Source organism: Tyto alba, unplaced genomic scaffold, assembly GCF_018691265.1.
Source record: "Tyto alba isolate M040663 unplaced genomic scaffold, T.alba_DEE_v4.0 Super-Scaffold_42, whole genome shotgun sequence".
Taxonomy (NCBI): domain Eukaryota; kingdom Metazoa; phylum Chordata; class Aves; order Strigiformes; family Tytonidae; genus Tyto; species Tyto alba.
In genome coordinates this window covers 31,314,597-31,333,973 of record NW_024881318.1, presented here as the reverse complement: position 1 = coordinate 31,333,973, position 19,377 = coordinate 31,314,597, and the positions used below count along the sequence as shown (strand labels likewise).

At 40.9% G+C, this 19,377-nt stretch overlaps 1 protein-coding gene across 6 annotated transcripts in view; it reads left to right on the top strand.

The window, feature by feature from the left end:
• Positions 1–19,377, top strand: part of ARHGEF28 (Rho guanine nucleotide exchange factor 28) — a 134,257-nt gene that overhangs the window by 28,230 nt on the left and 86,650 nt on the right. For 5 of the 6 annotated variants that reach the window (XM_042804848.1, XM_042804847.1, XM_042804846.1 and 2 more), the window contains exons 3-6: positions 2,088–2,235; positions 4,093–4,383; positions 14,750–14,933; positions 16,197–16,377. In XM_042804848.1, the coding sequence (XP_042660782.1) occupies positions 2,088–2,235; positions 4,093–4,383; positions 14,750–14,933; positions 16,197–16,377 (804 nt within the window). Of the gene's footprint in view, positions 1–2,087; positions 2,236–3,140; positions 3,316–4,092; positions 4,384–14,749; positions 14,934–16,196; positions 16,378–19,377 lie in introns of those variants that run through there. The other variant, XM_032986350.2, reaches the window with a different exon arrangement.

Genomic DNA, 19,377 nt, shown 5'->3' with positions numbered 1-19,377 from the left:
ACGTGAATCACTTAATTGTTTGGCCAAGCTAGCTGCCAATTTGCCTTCCTTTTGTAAAATCTTTGCTTAAATTACCAGCAATTTCTTCTTCTGGAGGGCTGTAAGAAGTGGGTTATGAAAAAACTGCTTTTTTCATATACATACGAGCTTTACACTCTGTCTCTTCCCCTCTTGCTTTTTTCCTTTACCCATTATAAGACAAGAAGTTGTGAAGTTTTTTGCCACGCCTGTACATTATGCAGTGTGATCAGTTTAAGGTGTTCATCTGTCCTTACTGAGTCTAAATTAACATTTTTTTAAAAGTAGCAGTATAAGCCAATGGCTACGACTTGAGCTTGATCTTTTTTTTTTTTTTTTTTTTTCCCAAGAGTAGGCTTATGAAAAGACAAATATTGCCACAAAATATCTCCCTTGCTGAATGTAGTTAGTGCAAAGAAAATACAAAAGCTGGCTTGTTATGTAGTCGCTCAGCCTTAGGTGTCCAGTGTATAGAGGTGGTTTGGCCAGAAGTGCCTGTGTGGAAGAAATTCTGCTGTGCTCCTGTGCACCAAGCTGCTGTCAGCTAAGCACCCAGTGGAGCAGTCTGTAGAGTGTCTTAAGGGACTTAACCTGTGCCTATCTCCCCAAAATAGCCATCCATTTTATTACATGACAAAAAGCGCTGTTAACAAATAACATAAAAAGATAAAAAAAAAAAAAAAGATGATAACAACAACAATAATAATAATAATGATGATGATGATAAAAAATTTTGGGTATAATAGTGCAAAACCCAAAGAGAAATAGGAGAACACACTTGGTAGTTATGATAACACTTCAGTCTATTAAAAAGGAGCATTATCGATTTCTGGGGATGATGGGCATGTTTGCTCTCAATACTGGACTTCTAATAATGTTTACATCTATCCTTATAGGAACAATCCTGTCTAATGAGGATTTTGTGCTTGAAATTGCCTTTGCCTCTTCACGCCTAGTTCAATAGACCTGCCTGTGTTTAAGAGGAAAACAGATGCAGGATTCACATTGTTATTAGTGACAAGAAGGATGTCCTTGGGGAAGGCAGACGAAGATGTGATGTGGGGGGGCAGCAAGATTCTCACTTCAGTAAAGTGTATGTTTGCCATATGATGAACAGGGGAAGGAGCCAGATGCCTGTCAGGATGGTCAGGAACATAAATGGGTTTGAACCACAGAAATTTCTGTGCTGCCGTGTTGTGCTTTGGTGCAGGTTTTTACCAGATTTGTTTATGGCGCCAGTGGAGTCAGTGCTATGGTAACTATTTTGAATAGAGGCAGAGCAGGCGTCGTTTGGAAGTCTGAATGGCTGACATACTCTTCAGCAGTGTGTTCTCCACAAAACAGCATTTCTGCCAGATGTTGGGGCGATTCTGACATATTTAGAACAACTGTCGCAGCTGGGGACCGTGGTGGAGCACACTGTCCTCCTCTTTAAAGAAATGCAATTTCATGTAAATTTCCTCCTTCAGACATGTCAGACATTTGTTATTGTTTGCTTCTTCTCAGATCCCTTTCCTGTTCTTTTTTGAAGCTATTGTATGACTGATTTTTCTTGGCTGGTTGCTTTCTATTTACTGTAAAGAAACCCATGGCAGATATCTGGGAACTAGTATTCTTTGAAACCAGCATAGACAGCTGTAGAATTACATCAGTGCTTTTGTTTTGTAAAGCAAGTCTAAGACCATCTCAACAACTTCAGAATTTTTGATTTTTTTTTTTAACACAAAGTGTGCTTTTGGGAGTATCAAAATACTTGAGTTCACTGACTCGCTTATTCTGATGCATTTTAAATAAAAAGTCAATTATATTTTTGTGGGTCAGGATGAAAGGAATTAGTTGAAAGATGTTGTTTAAAAGGCAGGTTTTTAAATCACCTTTGCTTGTGCAGGCATAAAACCAATGTTATTTTCTAAGTGGAAGTAGAAAACCGCGTATTTGTCATTGGATCACAGCCTCTGTATAGCAGAGTTGAAAAGGTTACAATCAACTTGCATCTGAAGTATACATCAAAGGGTTTGTTGGAGATGAGGAATTTACTGCATGTTTCTGACAGGGCTTTCACTTTTCAGGGACAGGTGACTATACATGCAAAATTTGACAAAGACATTTACCTCCCAGAGGACGCTGAGTTTTATTTTGTTTACGATGGATCCCTGAAGAGGCACATAATGTTTGCTGAGCGAGTCAGTGACAACGCTCTTCGGTCCATTGTTCCAGGTGGGTGCTAACTTCTGTTTACATTTTCCATCTCTTTGCTATACCCCACCCCCATTGAAAAGCTGGGCACAATTGAATTATTTGGTATAACTCAGTTTTATGGCTCTGCAACGGAGGAAATGCAGGAATTTAATGATGGTCTATAGGATCTGGGCTGAGTTTGACCATAAGGTGATCCTGCCTTTTGTAGGAATCCACAGCAGCTCAGTATCAGGCGTAGACAGTGTTACTGGGCTTGCATAGCTGGGTGTGCACTGAAGTGCAGTCTTAAGGGATGGCATCATTTTTAATGTGAATTAATTCTATGCCACAATTGTTTGCCTTTGGGCATCCTAACACCTGCAAAAGTAATGTTTTTGTGTGAGCTTTCCCTGGGTGCAGCAGTCAGCCCATCTTACAAGGCCCTCGTGGTGGAGGTGTGTGATGCTTGGAGCTCTGCTGGAGCTGTACACAGTGCAGACGTGTCAGGAAAATCGTTTCAGGAGTGCCTTGCTGCAGACAGGGGGGATTTGTGTTGCCTCACAGTTGGCTCTCTGCCTTGGCATTGTTCCCCTCATGGATGTAACATAAGCCCTGGTTGTCACCTTTATTGTGTGCTTTGTGACCTTTTCACTGGTGTGAGTAGGTGGCTATAAACATGCTGTACCTGTGCAATAGGATCTGCTTGTTTTTTGTTCTTGTTTTCTAAAGAGGATTTAGAGTCTGCCCATGGCTGCTGCGTATAAAAAGGGAAAGTTCGCTGCCATTACATGGTGGCTCCTTTGATCCTATAAATGGTAAATGATTGTCATGGATTACAATGGAGAAGATGCAATGCTAGACTTATTCCAGGACTGCAAAACATTTTTTTGTTGTTCTTTTAAGAGGCCTGAAATGACACTGTTAAATGGTTGCTTCTGGTCTAGGAATAAAAACAGGAGGCTACAGGCAACACTTAATCCCCTGCCTGTTCCTAACAGAAGCCATGAACAGATGAAAATAAAGTGTGAGGTTAAAATCCAGCCCTGCTGATGTTCGTGTTGTTTTGTGGCCAAATTAAACAAGGGAACACAGAGCACTTTAAAAACAACTGCAGATGTTGTAAGTACATGCTTTCCTTTGCAGTTACTAGGTTGCATATATACTTGTAGTTATTCAGGGATATTTTGGAAAATTTAGATTTGCACCCATAGTACGTCATAGTTAGCGCTCCAGTGAGAGGTACAGCTTGCACCTCTTATAGATGTATGACATCCACCCTCACTTAGATGGCAAAGGAGGAGGAGGAATGCACAAGGTGCTTAAGAGGTATGAGAGGCAAACTTCTTTGGAATTTGAGAGTCACAGCTGTAAGTTAGAGTTGATACAGCATTTAATCAAGTCTGCCAAATGCACAAACCATGCATTAGTTAAAAGATTCTGGGTTTTGGCATACATGGAGATACTGAGTAGGTACAAAATGGGTGTTAATAAGTAGCTATACCACTCTGAGTCTGTGGTGCATCCCGTGCTGCCCTCTTTCCATGAGTGTCTCAGTTTTCTTAATTCTTACCCAAGAACCTTCAGGCTTCTGATTTATGGGATTTCATCCTGATGTGGTTACATCTTTTTTCCATTGTGGTTAAAGAATCTTTACCTGGAAACACTGGTTCTAGAATTAATTATGTCAGTATAATTGGGAGGACTGGCAGTTCACAGTCTAGTGGAATCCAAGTTTATCACCAGAAATGCTTGTTTACAAATAGATGTAATCAGAGGGAGAATAAAATAATTCTGGATGAGTAGTTGCAGCTCTTAGAGGCAGGGGGGGATGAGGAAAAACTAATGTATTTTCTGAACATAGGTAATGCTAATAATTAATTTACATTATAATTACAGGCCATGGATGCCAAGAAGTAGTTTCTGTCTCTGTGTTAATGTACACAAGGGGATACTCACCTGTGATCCTTGGCAGCTGTCCTGTCACTTACAGAGAGAATCTGTCTTGCAAGTTGACTCGCTTTCTGGTCGATCATGCAGAATGTGTCACTGCCGCTACCCACAAGATGTTGCTGGATAAGTTTGGGATAAGGATAAAAGATCTGCAGTCCCTGGATAATGATTTGATGATGGCCATTGCTCATGAAGAATTGCCATCAACCTGGAACGTCATTGGAAGCTGCTCAGAAGGTGATAAGATTTTATTTTAACTTGGAAAGCTTTTAACAGTGGTTTGATGCACAGTTCAGAGCAGAGTATCTCACTGTTTTATCTCAGGTTCTCAACCCTTGTGCTTTATTTTGTGGTTAATATGAAAAATTGTTCAAGTATGAGAGGGGTAATCAGAGATTTGGTTTGTGCCCAGAGGTTTTAAAAGGATAATAATAGTTATTGTAACTCAGTCTCTCCAGAAGCTTTTTTTGTCTTGACTCACTGTGAATGCAGTTCTTTATTTATAGACTGCCTTTGCAAGATTAAAGAGCTGTCTGCTTAAAAAATGCAAGAATTGTAGCAGTGAAGCTTTGCTGCCATGATACCAACCAAGTGAGATATTTTAATTATGCAGACAAAAAGGAGCCGGCCATAAAAGAGAAGAATGTGTTACTGTAGGCATTCTGATGTACAGAGTGGTTCTGGGTTTATGTGTGTGGTGGTGGTTTTGATAAGGGGGGAGGGGACTACAGCGGTGGCCCCTGTGAGAAGCTTCTTGAAGCTCCCTTGGCTCCAAGTTGGACCCAGCTCTGCACCAAGGCTGAGCCAATCAGTGATGGTGGCTGCACCTCTGCGGTAACAAATTTAAGAAGGGGAACCTGGGAGGAGGGGTTGGGACTTGTGAGGAAGAGTTGCAAGAACATCTGTGCAAACAGCAAGGTTAGTGAAAGAAAGGAACAGAAGGGCAGGGGAGGTGCGCCGGTGCAGAGACTCCCTGCAGCCCATGGTGAGATGGCAGGGCTGCCCCCCCTGCCACCCATGGATGTCCATGGTGGAGCAGAGGCCGACCCACACGCTGTGGAGGAGCCCACGCTGGAGCAGGTGATTGAGCCTGAAGAAGGCCGGGACTCTGAGGGGAGAAGAAGCCCCCACTGTTGTAGTTCGGTGCTGGGAACACTGAAACACATAGGGGTAACCCATGCTGGATCAGAATGGGAATGTTTACATCCCATGAGTAGGACTCATGCCAGAGAAAGTTTGTGGAGGACTGTCTCCTGCGAGAGGGGAACCATGCTGGAACAGGGGAGGAATGCGAGGAGTTGTTCCCCCCTGCCCCCCTCCTGAGGTGGAAGAAGCATCAGGACTGACTGCACCCCCATTCCCTGCCCTGCTGTGGGGGAGGGGGTAGAGAGATCCAGAGCAAAGCTGAGCCTGGGAAGAAGGGAGGAGTAGGGGGATAGTGTTTTTAAAGATGCAGTTATGCTTCTCACTGTCCTACTCTGTCTATTAAGGGTTGTTGTTGTTAGTGTCTGACTTAAATTTATGTTCTTTTTATTTCTTCTAACAAGTCTGTCTTCTGCCCATGACCATAATGGGTGAGTCATCCCTCCCTGTCTTTATCTTGATTCATGAACATTTTACTTTATTTCCTTCTTCCCAGTGCTGGGGGGGAAGAGGGGAGTGAGCAGCTGCGTGGTGCTCAGTTGCCCTCTGAGCTCAAACCACGACAAGAGTAAACACAATTTTTGACGTGGTTCTGTCAGTGTTTGTGTTTTACTTACAACTATGATCATTCCTTGGGCAGAATATCATTAAACAAGTTTTGTGGCTTTTTTTTTTTTTTTATTATAGGGGAAACAAGATGAAAATATACATGAAACTTTACATTAGGGTATGCTATTGAAAAATTTTGTAAAAAATTAGGTGACATTTTCCTGGTTTCAGGTTTCATTGCAAACAGAAAACTGTAGCTAGGTTTTGCTGAAGAGTATAATTTTTTTTGCAGACCTAGCTAATTTATATATGAGGTTGGAAACAGTGTTAAATTTGATGGCTTCACATGTTTTTCACTGAAAATTTGGTACTTTTGGCTGTTTTGCTTTTAGTACTTTAAATTGCTAAAAATTGGAGGGCAGGCAGTTTCCATATGAGCCAAACTGAAAGAGAGCTTCATGCAAGCTTTTGGGAAGTAAAAATACAGCACTTAGCCCTTTTCTTTGGGTGAACACTTTTTTCCCGTCTTAAATCTTTCTAATTCTTAGTGACAGATAGCTTGAAATCTGCTACTGCCTTCCTTAGGAGAAGGATGGTTTTAGTCTGTCTGTTGTAAACAGCTCTTTCAAGAGATACAAAAACAAATACCAAGTCTCATTCCAATATTGGCTAGACAGGAGAGAGAGAAGGAAAAAAAAAGCCATTACTTGTTTCATTGTGGTGTGTAGTAAATGTTTGTTCACATTACTCAACTGCTGGAATGGCTGTTGGATTTTAGCAAAGAAGACCTTGATTCAAAGCCTGAAAAAATCAGCTGTAGTTTTGTTCACAACCTTGGCTAAGATTTTCATCAAAACCAGTTGAAGCCCAACCCAGAAGCATCAGCAGAATACCAGCCAGATGCCATCCAAATAGCAAAGTTCTTTAATTTTTAGTTATGCTAATTGTTAATTTTCAGGTGTACTGCAACATTTGTATGGAAAAGAGTATGTTGCTCTCATAAGACTTTTATAGGATTTGTGGGTTTTTTATTCCTATGTTTTTTTCATACTTTGTTCACTTTTAAGATTTAAATATTATATATAAACAAAATTTGAATACAGTGGAAAAGCAGAGATTTGTGCTCCTGTCACTATAGAAAGTCTCTGTGAACATTTGAAATGTTAGACGAGCATGTCTTGAGCACACTGCATTAATGGTTGCCTCAGGGTCACTCTTGCACTGAAAAGGTGACATCGCCCTTTGTACCCCACTCCTTGCTCTTAAATGAAGCTGGGATCTTTCCTTTTGTTTTTGAATAAAGCAAAATTTGATCCAAATTCCTGGAGCCTGTTAGCAATGCTCATGTGCAGTGAGGAGCTTTCAGTGCTGTCCTGCCTGGGCACTCCTTACTGGCCACCCTTGTTGGGTGGGGGTGCTCCTGAAAGCTTTCCAGACAGCTTCTCCTTCAGCCTGTTGGGCTGGGCCTGACATCTATTTTGGTGTCCTCTAAGCAGTTTGTGTCAATTCCCTTTGGCTCCTGTATCCTTTCTCTCTCCTTTCTGATAGTATAGTTATGATTCTTCTTACAGCCATATTCTCCTTTCACTTGACTCTGAGAAGAACTGGCTCATGTTGCTTTTTTGTGCTGTCCCCATCACAGTGTTTTTGTCCCCAAAGCCAGGAGGCCGAGCACAGCTGAGGGTCGCATGTGGCTGAGGGAGCTGTGTGTGTGCAGGAGGAGAGGGAGAGAGAAGGGAATGAACTGGGGCAGGAGGGCTTCACATCTCAGCAGAGGTAAGGAGAGGAGGAGAAGGTTCTTCACCTTCCACTATGAGGTGATCAGGTGTTGTCCCAGCACTCTGTTTCTTCCCCATGCTCCCAAAGATCAAAATGGATGAGAAACAGGGAAGTTATGAGGATTTAGAAAGAGGATGAGACTTCTTTCCCTACCTGCTGTCCCTGCAGCCCCTTGTGCCACAGGTCTGATATGTGTCTTGACACAATACTTGTCAGGATGTTCTTTTTGGTATCGGTGTTGTGGAAGATGTGGGTACTATCATCCATTACTAGTTAAGACCTCATGCTTCTGATCTGTCAGTTTTCAGAGCTGCTGGGCTATTTTTATTGGAAGAAAATTATTTTTGAGTGACACATCGCTTGAGAAAATTATTGTACCATCTGGTGTTTTTGGACCTCATTCATTTTTATGAGGATTTAGAGACATATGGGTTGATGGAAAGATAGAAGAATAATTTATTCATAGGAGTTTTGATATCTGGAAAAAGTATTTGTATTCCCTTTATAAGGTATAAAAAAAGGATTGGATAAAGAGAGAGCCTGGATTGTCTAGGGAGCATTGCAAATAATTCAGGAATTTAGTGCAGTTGCACAGGTCAGGACTTGTTAGCCACATTATTTAAAGTTCATCAAAAGAAGGAAGAAAGCATGAAACTTTTGGTAATCCTCACTTGTAATAAGTGCTTGTCTGTCAACCATGTCACTCACACAAACTGGTCAGATGTTGAAATCACCTGGCCCACAAGCAGTTTGCTGCTAGAGGAAGGTGGGGACCCAACAGAGGTGCTATGCTTAGACATTTATTTGTTGGTGGGTTTGAAGTAAGGAGAAGAAGGAGTAGGGAGGAGGGCAAGGGAGAAGCTGATTTTCTTGTTTATTGCACCTTCATAAAGGATTTTTTCCCTCTGAAAATTGGATTATTCAATTTTTGGATATAATAAATATTAAATATTAAGCCAAATAACTTGTTAGAGCTGCTAGTCTTCCTACAGTTTTTCAGTTCCCCCCCAAGAAAAAGAAGAAAGATGGACTGGTTTAATCTGGATGAGAAAAATGCTTCCAAATAGTCTTTCATCTCTTAACACCATCAGGTTAGGGCAGTCTTTTAGGACTGGCAGTCCCTGAGGACCATCGGACATTGGTTCAGCATCATCACTGCAACTTTTTTGTCCTTGACATACACAGGCTTATGTCCCTTGGCTGTTGGAAGGGGAGTGAGAGCACACAAGTGTGGACCTTGCAGAGAGGTCTGTCTTACATACAGGAGGCTGAGGCACCTCAGTTTCTGATTGTCTTAAGGGCGTTGCTGGGAGGGTGATTTTGGGTTGTCTGGGTGACTTAACAGTGCTGGTAATAAAACAAGAGTTGCTGCTGGCTTTGTTACTATTTACAGTTATTTTCAAGAGGAATAGTGTTCTTTTAGGCTTAAGGTTATTAGTAGAAGCAGTAAAATTACAGTCTGAGTTATGAAAATTAATTGTGTATCATAGGGATGGGAACAGTGTCTATACTTGTTTAATTCCCTTTCATGAAGAAGGAGAATTTCCTTCTTATTTCATAAACGCTTTGTAATTGTGTTCTAGGAATAGGTCTTGTGGAGTGAACTGAAGTATCTAACCTCACTGCTTTATAGTCTGCCTTTGGGGAACACTTCCATTTTCTGTGGCATTTTTTCCTTTATTGCCCCCTCCCTGCCCTTTTCTTTGTAAATCCTGTTACTGTTTCTACTTGGTGTTAAACATATTCCTGCTAAGCCACACCAGTTCAAACCTCGCTGATCCTTGTCATATTTCTGATCTAAATTAAAGAAAACTCTGTCAGTATCTTTTCCTCAGCTGGAGTTTTAGATTTCTTTTTTCCTACCGAAGAAAATAGAGATGGGGGCAAAGTACCTGTTCTCCTCCAAGGAATTAGGAAGACAGTGGGAACAGCAGATAAATATTTCTGGGAGTGGTAAGATTTGTGAGGAGAGGTAATATTTTCTTGGTCAGACAGTTCAGGGGATTAGGTGATAAAGGTATGATGAATAGGGAAACTAATTAAAGAAAAGGAGGATGTTCCAGATACTTGGTAAGTGGTAAGGGAGATGTCATTGCAGCCCAGCTCTCAGATGGGCTGTCATGTACCTGACTGTGCATCGTGACCACCGTCTATTCACAAAACCACTTGTGTGTGTTTTTGCAGCATCAGGCTGCTCTGGAGACTGCTTTATAAACAATCTCTTACCTAAAAGAAAAATGAGGAAATGAACAGTAATGCATAAAAGTATGAAGCCAGGAAAAACTGGAATTTGTTAGTGAGTTTTGATGTCTCCTCCTGCTTTTCAAGTTACAAGTCTTGAGGTTTTTAGTCTCCTTCCAGGAAATGAATGAGATTCATAGCCCAGAAAGGGCTTAGTCATTTCTGTCAGAGAGAAATATTTGTTTTTAGTTTATTGTTTTGGACATATGAAGGGATTCAGGTGCAAGGAAGAACAAAAAGATTTATTTAATGTTTAAACCAGACTGTGTTTGGCTCAGCGCTGTGTAACTCAGAGTGTTTTGGCTCGAGAATCGGGATGTGATGCAAAACAATGTCGTGATAGCGTGTATCTTTTACAGCACCACCTTCCTTGAAGTAGCTGACACTGTCTGAATCAGTCTGCAGTGTGTCTTTCAAATCTTAGGAATTGTCAGTTTTGTGTCTGGATTGAAAATGGTATTTTGTATCCTTCAAATACAAATACGTTGAAGAAGCCTTGTGTTTTAATTTTTTCCTTGTTCTCTTCCTGTTTGCCACTAAATGCGGATGAATTGGTTATGTTGTTTTTTTCACAACTTTTTCAAAAATTTCTTGATGGTTTTCTTTTTGTAATTTTTTGGTTTTGGTTGGTTGTATTTTTCCCCTCATTTTCCCACATTTGAAATCTTCCTCAAGGGAAGAGGAAAAGAAAGTGAAAAATGTGAAAATGCTATTTGTTCTGTCACAGTGAGGAGCTATAAGAGCAGGTGGTGAAACAGAAGAACTGAAACTGGAAATTGTTCTTAAGAGAAAAATTGCTAAAACCCAGTTGTTTCAGAACTTTACCTTTTTTTAGTGCAAATCTTTTAATTATAGGCAGGTCTATTTAAAAACCTTTTTATCAGTCATCACGTTTTTTTTGGTTCGCTTGTTTGTTTGGTTTTGGTTTTGTTTTGCTGCTTCTGGAGTAGAACCACAGCAGAATTTGCATGGAAGGGATCACTGGAGATGGCCTGGTCCTACTGTACACTTGGAAGAGGGCTAGCGTCAAAGTTGGATCAGTTTGCTCAGGGTCAAATTTTGAGCACTTGCAAGGACAGACAGTTTATAACCTCTCTGGGTGACCTGTCCTAGTGTTTGACTACCCCCGTGATAAAAAATACTTTCCTTGTATTGAAGGAACATACTGCCTTTCCATTTATCCTCTGACTTTACAATTTTTATTTCAGATTGTAGTACCATGAAGCTATTAGTAACTGCTTTATGTCATCAGGTTCTGCTAACTCCTGTGCAAGCCAGGTGGGAGTAGTAAGGGGAGAGTAGCCCAACAAACACATAGTCTATAGAGGTGAAGGATGGGGAGGAATGCAAGTGCTGTTTCTAAGTACATTCGCGGTGAAAGCCAGTGGAAATGCTGGGTGGTTCCGCTACCATGTGCATTCAAGCTAGCCAGGAATAAATCTAGTTTAAGGGTAGATGAAGGTTGGTAGGTTGGGCAGATAGAAATTAGTTACTAGAATATTTGTGGTGAAAAATATAGGTTATTATTATAGATGATCTTTTAAGGCCACAAAGATAAAGCACTGCCTATTATTTATTTTTGAAATCAGGTTGTTTTGTAGCAGACATACTCATACTGCATTGTTTTTAAGATTTGGCTGCCAGAAGAATAACTTTATTTGCCACAGTGTTGGAGCAGAGAGAAGGCTATCCCTCATTAGGGAAGGTGTCCTAAGGGCTCCCTTTTTGCTGAGTGGGAAAGTCCTAATTTTATCTTCCCCAGAAGAAGTTTATGTGGCTTTTTTCCAGTGTTACAATAAACATTAAAACCCAATGGTCCTAGGCCAAAGTTTTAATCAGAGGATGGAGTTCATAGTAAAGTTTGCCTTTTTGTTTCTGTGTTTTTAATCTGAGGGTTGGGGTGGGGTTAGTAGCTAATCATATTCTTGGTGTGCTTAACACTGGTTGATATATTTGCATGTGTTCTAATTAGATGGACGTATGTGCTGGCCGCTTATTAACACCATATATAGAAAAAATGGTCTAGTTGGAAGCATTCAAAGAACTGACTTTGATGTCTAAAGTGGGACTTTATCAGAATTTAAGTACTCCAGACTAATGAGTGATTCTGAAAGCTCATTTTTTAGTGAACATTTTAACCTGGAATACATAAGGTGTGTTCAGGGGCTATGTTTTCAACCACAGCATTTTCAAGGCATCTAAACTCAAACTCACACTGTACATATAAACACACTAGGCAAGGGAGTGCTTGGCCTGGCATCCAGCGGTGCTCTGCTGGGGTCCACACAGGTGGCATAGCCTCGAGTCTGCCAAAGTCCTTCCAGGGGAGACTCTCTGAAGTACAGAAATAGCACTGGGGCCAGTGCAAAGCACAGATGATGTTATCAGTCTCTATTTAGAAACACAGCGAGGGATAGGGAAGATGCTGGTTCATACTGTGTCTGAATGGTGAGGGCATTCTCTGAGCAAGTGAGGCACCTGGGCTACCAGCATTTTGTTTCACATCTGATGACAGTATAATGAGAAATGCGTCCATGTCCACACAGCAGAGACTTCTCCCAGCTGATAGTTGCTTTATAGTCAGTTTGCTGCTTTCTTGGTCCTCTGCCCTGCATCCCTTGGATTTCCTCTGCACCGTGACCCATTTTCAAATACTCTTCAACAAAGGGGACAGGGCATGCTCCCACCAGAATAGTGATCAGAGGATGTTTGAAGATGTCTGGGGGTTCAAATCCCATCTGGCTGAGAAGGAAGTTGAACTGAGGTCTCCCATTCTTGAACTGGCACATCATTTCCACTATCTCTGGATAGGTTTTGGGAAGCCTGAGCCCCGCTCATTTAAATGTTCCTCCATAAAAGAAGGTCTCGGATCCAGGTGTTTGATGAGTAGTGCTTGGTTGAGCTTTGAGGCTGTGGGCTAAGTCAGATCCTCATGCCTCCGTACTCCCTGTGGGCTGACTTTTGCCAGCCACTCACTGACTGTGTGGGTTTTGCGCTGGTGAGACCCCACCTGGAGGACTGCATCCAGCTCAGGGGTCCCCAGCACAAGAAAGGCATGGACCTGTTGGAGCAGGTCCAGAGGTGGGCCATGGAATTGATCAGAGGGCTGGAACACCTCTCCTGTGAGCCTGGAGAAGAGAAGACTTGGAGGAGACCTTATTGCAGCCTTTCAGTATATAAAGGGGACAATGATTTTGAAGTGAAAGAGAGTAGATATAGTTTGGATATAAGGAAGAAATTTTTAAGGTGAGGGTGGTGGGACACTGGAACAGGTTGGCCAGAGAGGTTGTGGATGCCCCATTACTGGAAGTGTTCAAGGCCAGGTTGGATGGGGCTTTGGGCAACCTGATTGAGTGATAGATGTCCCTGCCCAGTGTGGAGGAGTTGGTCTAGGTGAGCTTTAAATGTAAAAGTATCCCTCGTATAGATTGCCTACAGAGGTTATGAAAACTTCTCATCATTGGAAGGTTTTTAGAATAAATGAGACAAACATCCATCAGGAGTGATCTATGTTGAGCTGATCCTGCCTTAAGGCAAGATAGAGAGACCTCTTGAGGACTATTCAAGGTTTGTGAGTTTTTTTGATGATTCTGTAAAATAAGTATTCCTGACACTTTCAGAGGGAGTACTTAAACAGAATAGGAGTCATCCATGAGCCACTGTATTTGCGTGTAACTATACGATACCTTTGCTCAACGGTGTTTCTGAAAAACACATTTATTAGATTTTTGGCTACATGACTGTTCTCTCTGCTGGAGGATTGCTTTCCATCAGACAGTTTTATCTTGCAAATATTGATGCAGATGGGAAATTTGACGGTGATTTGCTGTTGATGTTAATAGTATTATTTACACAAATATGTGCATGTACTTACCTATGCTTCAGGAGCCTCACCTTTCCTTTGCCACCGGAGCATATAATTTTCAACGTGTTCTGGACTAGTTGAGTAACAGGGAAGAAAAGGTCCGTTGAATCAGAACGATAAATTTCAATGGAATGTCATAAATCATTGGAAATCTAATAGATTTTAGCCAGTTGTTCTGTAAACTGTAGAGTAACTGCCCTTAAATACTTGAACCTTGTGCAAGTAACCTTATATTTAACTTCACAACAAAGTATCAGTGTAAAGAACAGGTTGATTGGCACTTGAACTTAATTTTATTTATTGCTGTTACATTGCAGAGACTTTGAGAATGTATGTAGACAGATAAGCTCTTTGAACAAAAGCCCTGGAAGGGCTTGAGTGGAGAATCAACATCTAGTGACTAAGTCATCATTGTGTCCTCTATTATTTTAAACTTAATTGCATTGAGCTTGATGATTATATGCTAAAAAGTGGAGAGGAGGTACTGGCAGGTGAGGTCTCCTTTCTGAAAAGAGAGGCACAAGAATAATCCTGTATATTTTTATATTTTACCCATATGTGTGTTAGCTTATGACTCGCTGTGCTGATAAGCAGCCTGCCTTGAAAAATCACACTTTTTTTTTTTTTTTTAATTGAGATATTGGCCATGCTACCAGATGTTTTGTGTTGCTAGGGCAGCTGAAAAATCGCCTTTTAACTATCTACTGCAGTATATTCAGTATATTAGGGTATCTCTTGCGCTGAATGCTATACTATATATAAAGACAGAGAGAAATACTGAGATTATCTAATTCAAACTGTTTTATTTGACTGCTGAAACGAGATGGTATTTGATATCCTAGTATTGCGCTACAGATGCAATTAAGTATACTAACTGTTGATTTTAGTGGAAGACATATTCTGCCAAAGTATTTTTGTAGGTCTGATACTTCTGCAGGAGATAACAAGTTTCTTTTGATGCTTTCTAGCAACTAAAATGCTGGGGTTTATTACTGATGATTTTGTTTGTTCACTGTGTTTCTTCAGAGCCTAGACATAAAGAAACTCTCCTCCACCTTGTGATGAAATTGGGCTTAGTTAAACTTTCCCAGTTCTTAGCAGCGCAGCCTGGAGGGTCATCAGCGTTAGCATTACCTAATGAGGATGGAGCAACACCATTAGATTTGGCTTTACAAAATGGGCACTCCAAACTTGTTGAAGTCTTCACAAAGTGAGTATAAAGGTTTGCTGCTTCCTCTGAAAAACTCTTATTAGTTAAGGGATGTGGGGAATACTGTTGTTTTTCTCAAAACAGTTGCCTATTTTGTGTTGGTTTCTGTTGCTTTTTCTGCCATTATTACCATTTCAGGTGGTAAATTTGTAAATACAGTTAAAGGAAGTTAGTGATTAGTGTCCTTCATTACATCTGCAAGTCAATTAATAGTCAGTTAAGCAACAGAGGACCAGCTACACCATCAGATATCTCTCCCAGCACTATTGCAGCTGAATCTGCACACATTACCAACAAGTGAAGACATCTCTTAAAATATATATAGAGAAATAGTTACATATAAACAGAGTCAGAAGACCTGACTTTCACAAAACCTCAGATTTTGTGACCTCTGTAAGTCTCAGGTTTGAATGAATAAGGGAGAGTCAGCAGCAAAGCCAGTGCTACAGCTATGATTATTTCACTGGAGAGCTGCCACACTGACAAATGAGTTAAAGGACAAGTGCTTTCTGGCATGTTTCAGCTGTCTGGAGTTTCTTCTGTATGGACCTGAGGAGCTGTGTGGTGTGTGTATGTGTGTCTTGGGGTACAAAATGTTCAGCATTAGATGCCTCTTCTCATTATTGGCTTTACTTTCCAAAGAGAAATACGGAGGAATTGGGCTACATTTTTATTTCAGTATGTGGCTCTTTCGGTTCTGGCTCTATGCAGCATAGTTTATGTGAGACTTATCTGTACTTCAGCCTTAAAAAAAATACCACGCTGATACAGTACATTATGTTATAAATGTCTCATTTGTTTGTAACATCCAAACAATGTTCTATTTCCTTGAGACACTTTCTGGTTTTCAGTGTTGTGAGATAATGTGTCTGCTAGCTGCCAGTGGCATCCCTCTGATACAAGTGGCAGCATAAGCGGGAAGAGGTATGATTGCTGATTTACAGCAGTAAGGAGAAAGAGGTATTGTCACAGCTTGATCTTTCTGGCTTATTTTACTAACAACTACCTAGACCTGACATTGTTTTCCCCTGCTGATGGTTAGAAGTAGCTGCGTGTTCTTAGGCCTGAGTGGAGTAATTGGTAAGTATTTGTTTGCCCAGCTGTGTTTTCGGTGGATGTTTCAGATTTTCTGCCTCCAGTTTTTGCCTTGGGTGTGTTGGGAACCTGACAGGCTGTGCCGAAGGTGAGCAGGAAGCTCACTGCAGCTGTGCTTTCATCCTACCTGTGCACAGAGCATCAGGTTTAAAGAGCATGTGGTTCCAGTTTCCAGGGCAGTCACTCGTTGGAAGTTTCAAGAGCGGAGATCAGCGAGGGTGCTTGCATGCAGTTTGTTCATTCATCAGGAGCTCTGACACTGACGTTCAGCCACACTGCACAGCACTTGCTGGAGTCAGACATAAAGCTCTTCAGAAAATACTTCTGGGACAGACCTCTTCTTCACCAGGTATGTACCTATCTATCTCAGGGCATTGCCACTGATTTTCTTCAGTAATTTTCAGCTATAGACTCTTCACACTGGATTTGTTTTTCTTGAGTAGGCTTTTAGTTTAAGCTGCCTGTGTCACTAACGGCCAGCGTAATTGCTGGATGACTCTGTGAGCTTCTCTTTTGTGTGTGTAGCACGTTGTACATGTGAAGCTGGAAGATAAGAGGTGTTGAGAACTTTATCATAGCCTCCTTTAGCTCCCAAGTTGTTTTTGAATCATTGTGGACTCTACAGTGAATATCTTTCCTTGAAATCTCTGTGTCTTTAATTGCATTGTCATTGTATTCACATTGGTACTTTGAAATATTTAATTCCATTATTTTATCTAGGACTGTAATGCCTGGAAGCCTTTATTTAGAGCCCACCCCAGTCTATTATTTACAGCAGATATAGAGATTACAGACTTTTTCTGTAGAGTTTGGTTATGGTGTAGTAGGTCTTATTTTACTGTAAGGTGTTTGGAGCACTGCTGTGGACTTCTTCAGGATGTCTCTCAATTTCAGTAAAGCAAGGGGAAGAACACTTGAAAGCACAAGTTTTTTACTAGCAATGCAGGTGCTCACGTTTTAGATTGAGACTGCATGACCATGTAAAACTTGTGAACTAAAACCACACTAAAAATAGGCTCTTCTCTTTTTCTGGTCTTAAAATTCAGCTTTTCTCTTCCATGCTTAACTTCAGATTTCCTTATTTGTGTACTGATTTTTCTTAAGTTATCTTAATAACATTCTATATATTTTTTTTTTTAAATTTAGACATTCTAGGTTAAAATGATCCACATGTTGTGTTTAACACAAAAACTTAAGGTGAGGTGTATTGTGAAGTCATTATGTATAATATTGTGTAACTACACTGCCAGGATTTTGATTTGTTACAATACAAAGGAGTTATTCTGTGTTTGTAGCTTGCAGAATACCTACAGTCTGTGTGTGGCTTTTCCATGAAAACAATAATATACCCAATAGCAAAACCAAGACTGTAATGAAGAATGCATTGTGTTATTTATATTATTGGATTTTTCCTGCACTCATCAAATCCTTGTTCTTCTTTCAGTCTTTGAAATGGAAAAAGAAAGTGTTGTATGTTAGATATTTGCATGGCTCTCAGAGACAAAGACTATTCAAGGCTCCAAAACTCTGCACTTGGTATTTCTGGGAAAAAGCCTACCACCCTTCACTTGTAGGTTTCCCCATTCCTCTAGTTTCAACAATCAAGATCCACCTTTGTGGGGACCCTATTCCTTGCCCCCATGCCCCCCTGCCCAGCATCAGTGCTGCACTGCTTTCAATAAAGCAGAAATAAGCCAGAATAATCTGGAGGATCTCATGGTTTAGTTAACTTCCTACACAGCAGATATCATCCTGAAGTGTATGATGATCAAACTGTCATGTTTAGGCTATGTATTATGTCCAAAAGTTATGGTAAAATTAATTTTTTTGCTGTTTTGAACAAGCACTTTTAGCCCTTAGTTGAATCCAAAGCATAAGGTGAGCATTAGATATTTCAAAATACATACTCTTTTTAAAATAGAGGTAGAATTTATTGCTGTACTGGAGTGTTCAGCTCATATACAGCAGACTAAGACTCTACATCTAGTTTCTTATATCCTGAGACTGCATAAATGACCACATTGCTATTTTAGGCTTGGGTCAGAAAAACATGGACTAAAGAGCTTGTCTCGGGTATGATGGCATGCAGTGTTGGATTTGTGTGTGTGAAATGTATGATTTAAGGAGCAGCACAAACTATTTTTGCATTTATTCGTGCAAGAAAATCCCAATCTTTCTCAGGTATGTTCTTCAGTCCCTGGTCTGTGGGTTCTTGCAGACCTTTGACTTACGAGTCCTTTCAAGTCTAAAAGAGTAATGAAAAGTTAAAACAAACAAGCTAGAGTTACCCATATGGGAGCCATGCCTTCACTGGAAACCCTCAAGGGTTCTGCAGTTCAAAAAGTGTAAACCTACAGGTTTTGTGGCTCTGTTAGGCAATACAGAGGAGAGATTTCTGAAGATGATGAGGGAAAGCATGGAGTTGCTTGAACTCCGTGTAACCTCCTCGGGACAGAAATCGCTGTGGTGGTAGCAGCATCCGTCAGTGAGGCCGTGTGGTTTGTTGTGCACCTCCAGCAGAGCTCTAAGCAGTGTGTGGAGGTGATCCGTTTGGCTGTCTCAGTTGCTGGAGGCCACACAGCCCATGCAGGGAAGAGGTCCTCTGTTAGAGGAAACAAAATCCAGGGACTAATGGGCACATGTGAAATGGTGTCAGGGCAATAAAAAAAAAAAAAAAAAGGCCAAACCAAGATAATAATCCAAAATTATTAAGATAATTTATGATAATTTAAAGTGATTTTTTTTTTTTTTTGGCCTGGTGGTAGACAGATTTAGTAGTTTTGCAAGGAGGAATTGACTTATTTCTGCCTGGTAGGCGTGGGAGTAGGAAAATGTCTTGCACACCAACAGATAAGCAGAAAAAAATGCAACTAGCCCCACCAAGGCGGGGGGGATATAGCTAGCTTGACATTGGTGTGGCTTTCAAATTAGTCTGGCTGCAATATTTACCCCAGAGTCATCCCTGACTTTTTCCTTCGTATTCAGGTTTCTGTGCCTTTTTTCTGTTTGCTGCTCTGGTAGATGGCAAATACACAGGCAGCCTAACTAGAGGGAAAGATTAGAAGCAAGCAGAATTGTAGATGGAACTGTGCAAAAGGAGACATTCTTCCCTCCACCCTCTTTGCTTATACTCTTTGAAGGTAATTGGTAAAATAAGGGACTGGATCTTAGGCCCCTTTCCTTTTGAGCTGCAGTGACACAGTCAGTGTGTGTATCTGAGCAAGGGCTCAGCCTAGCCAGGGACCACGGATGTGGGGAGGGAGCAGCTCTTGCCTTCCAGGCTGGATTTACCATGTAGTTAGTGTTTAGTTCTGGCTCTTTGTATTGCCTATCCTTCAAAATTGCTCGC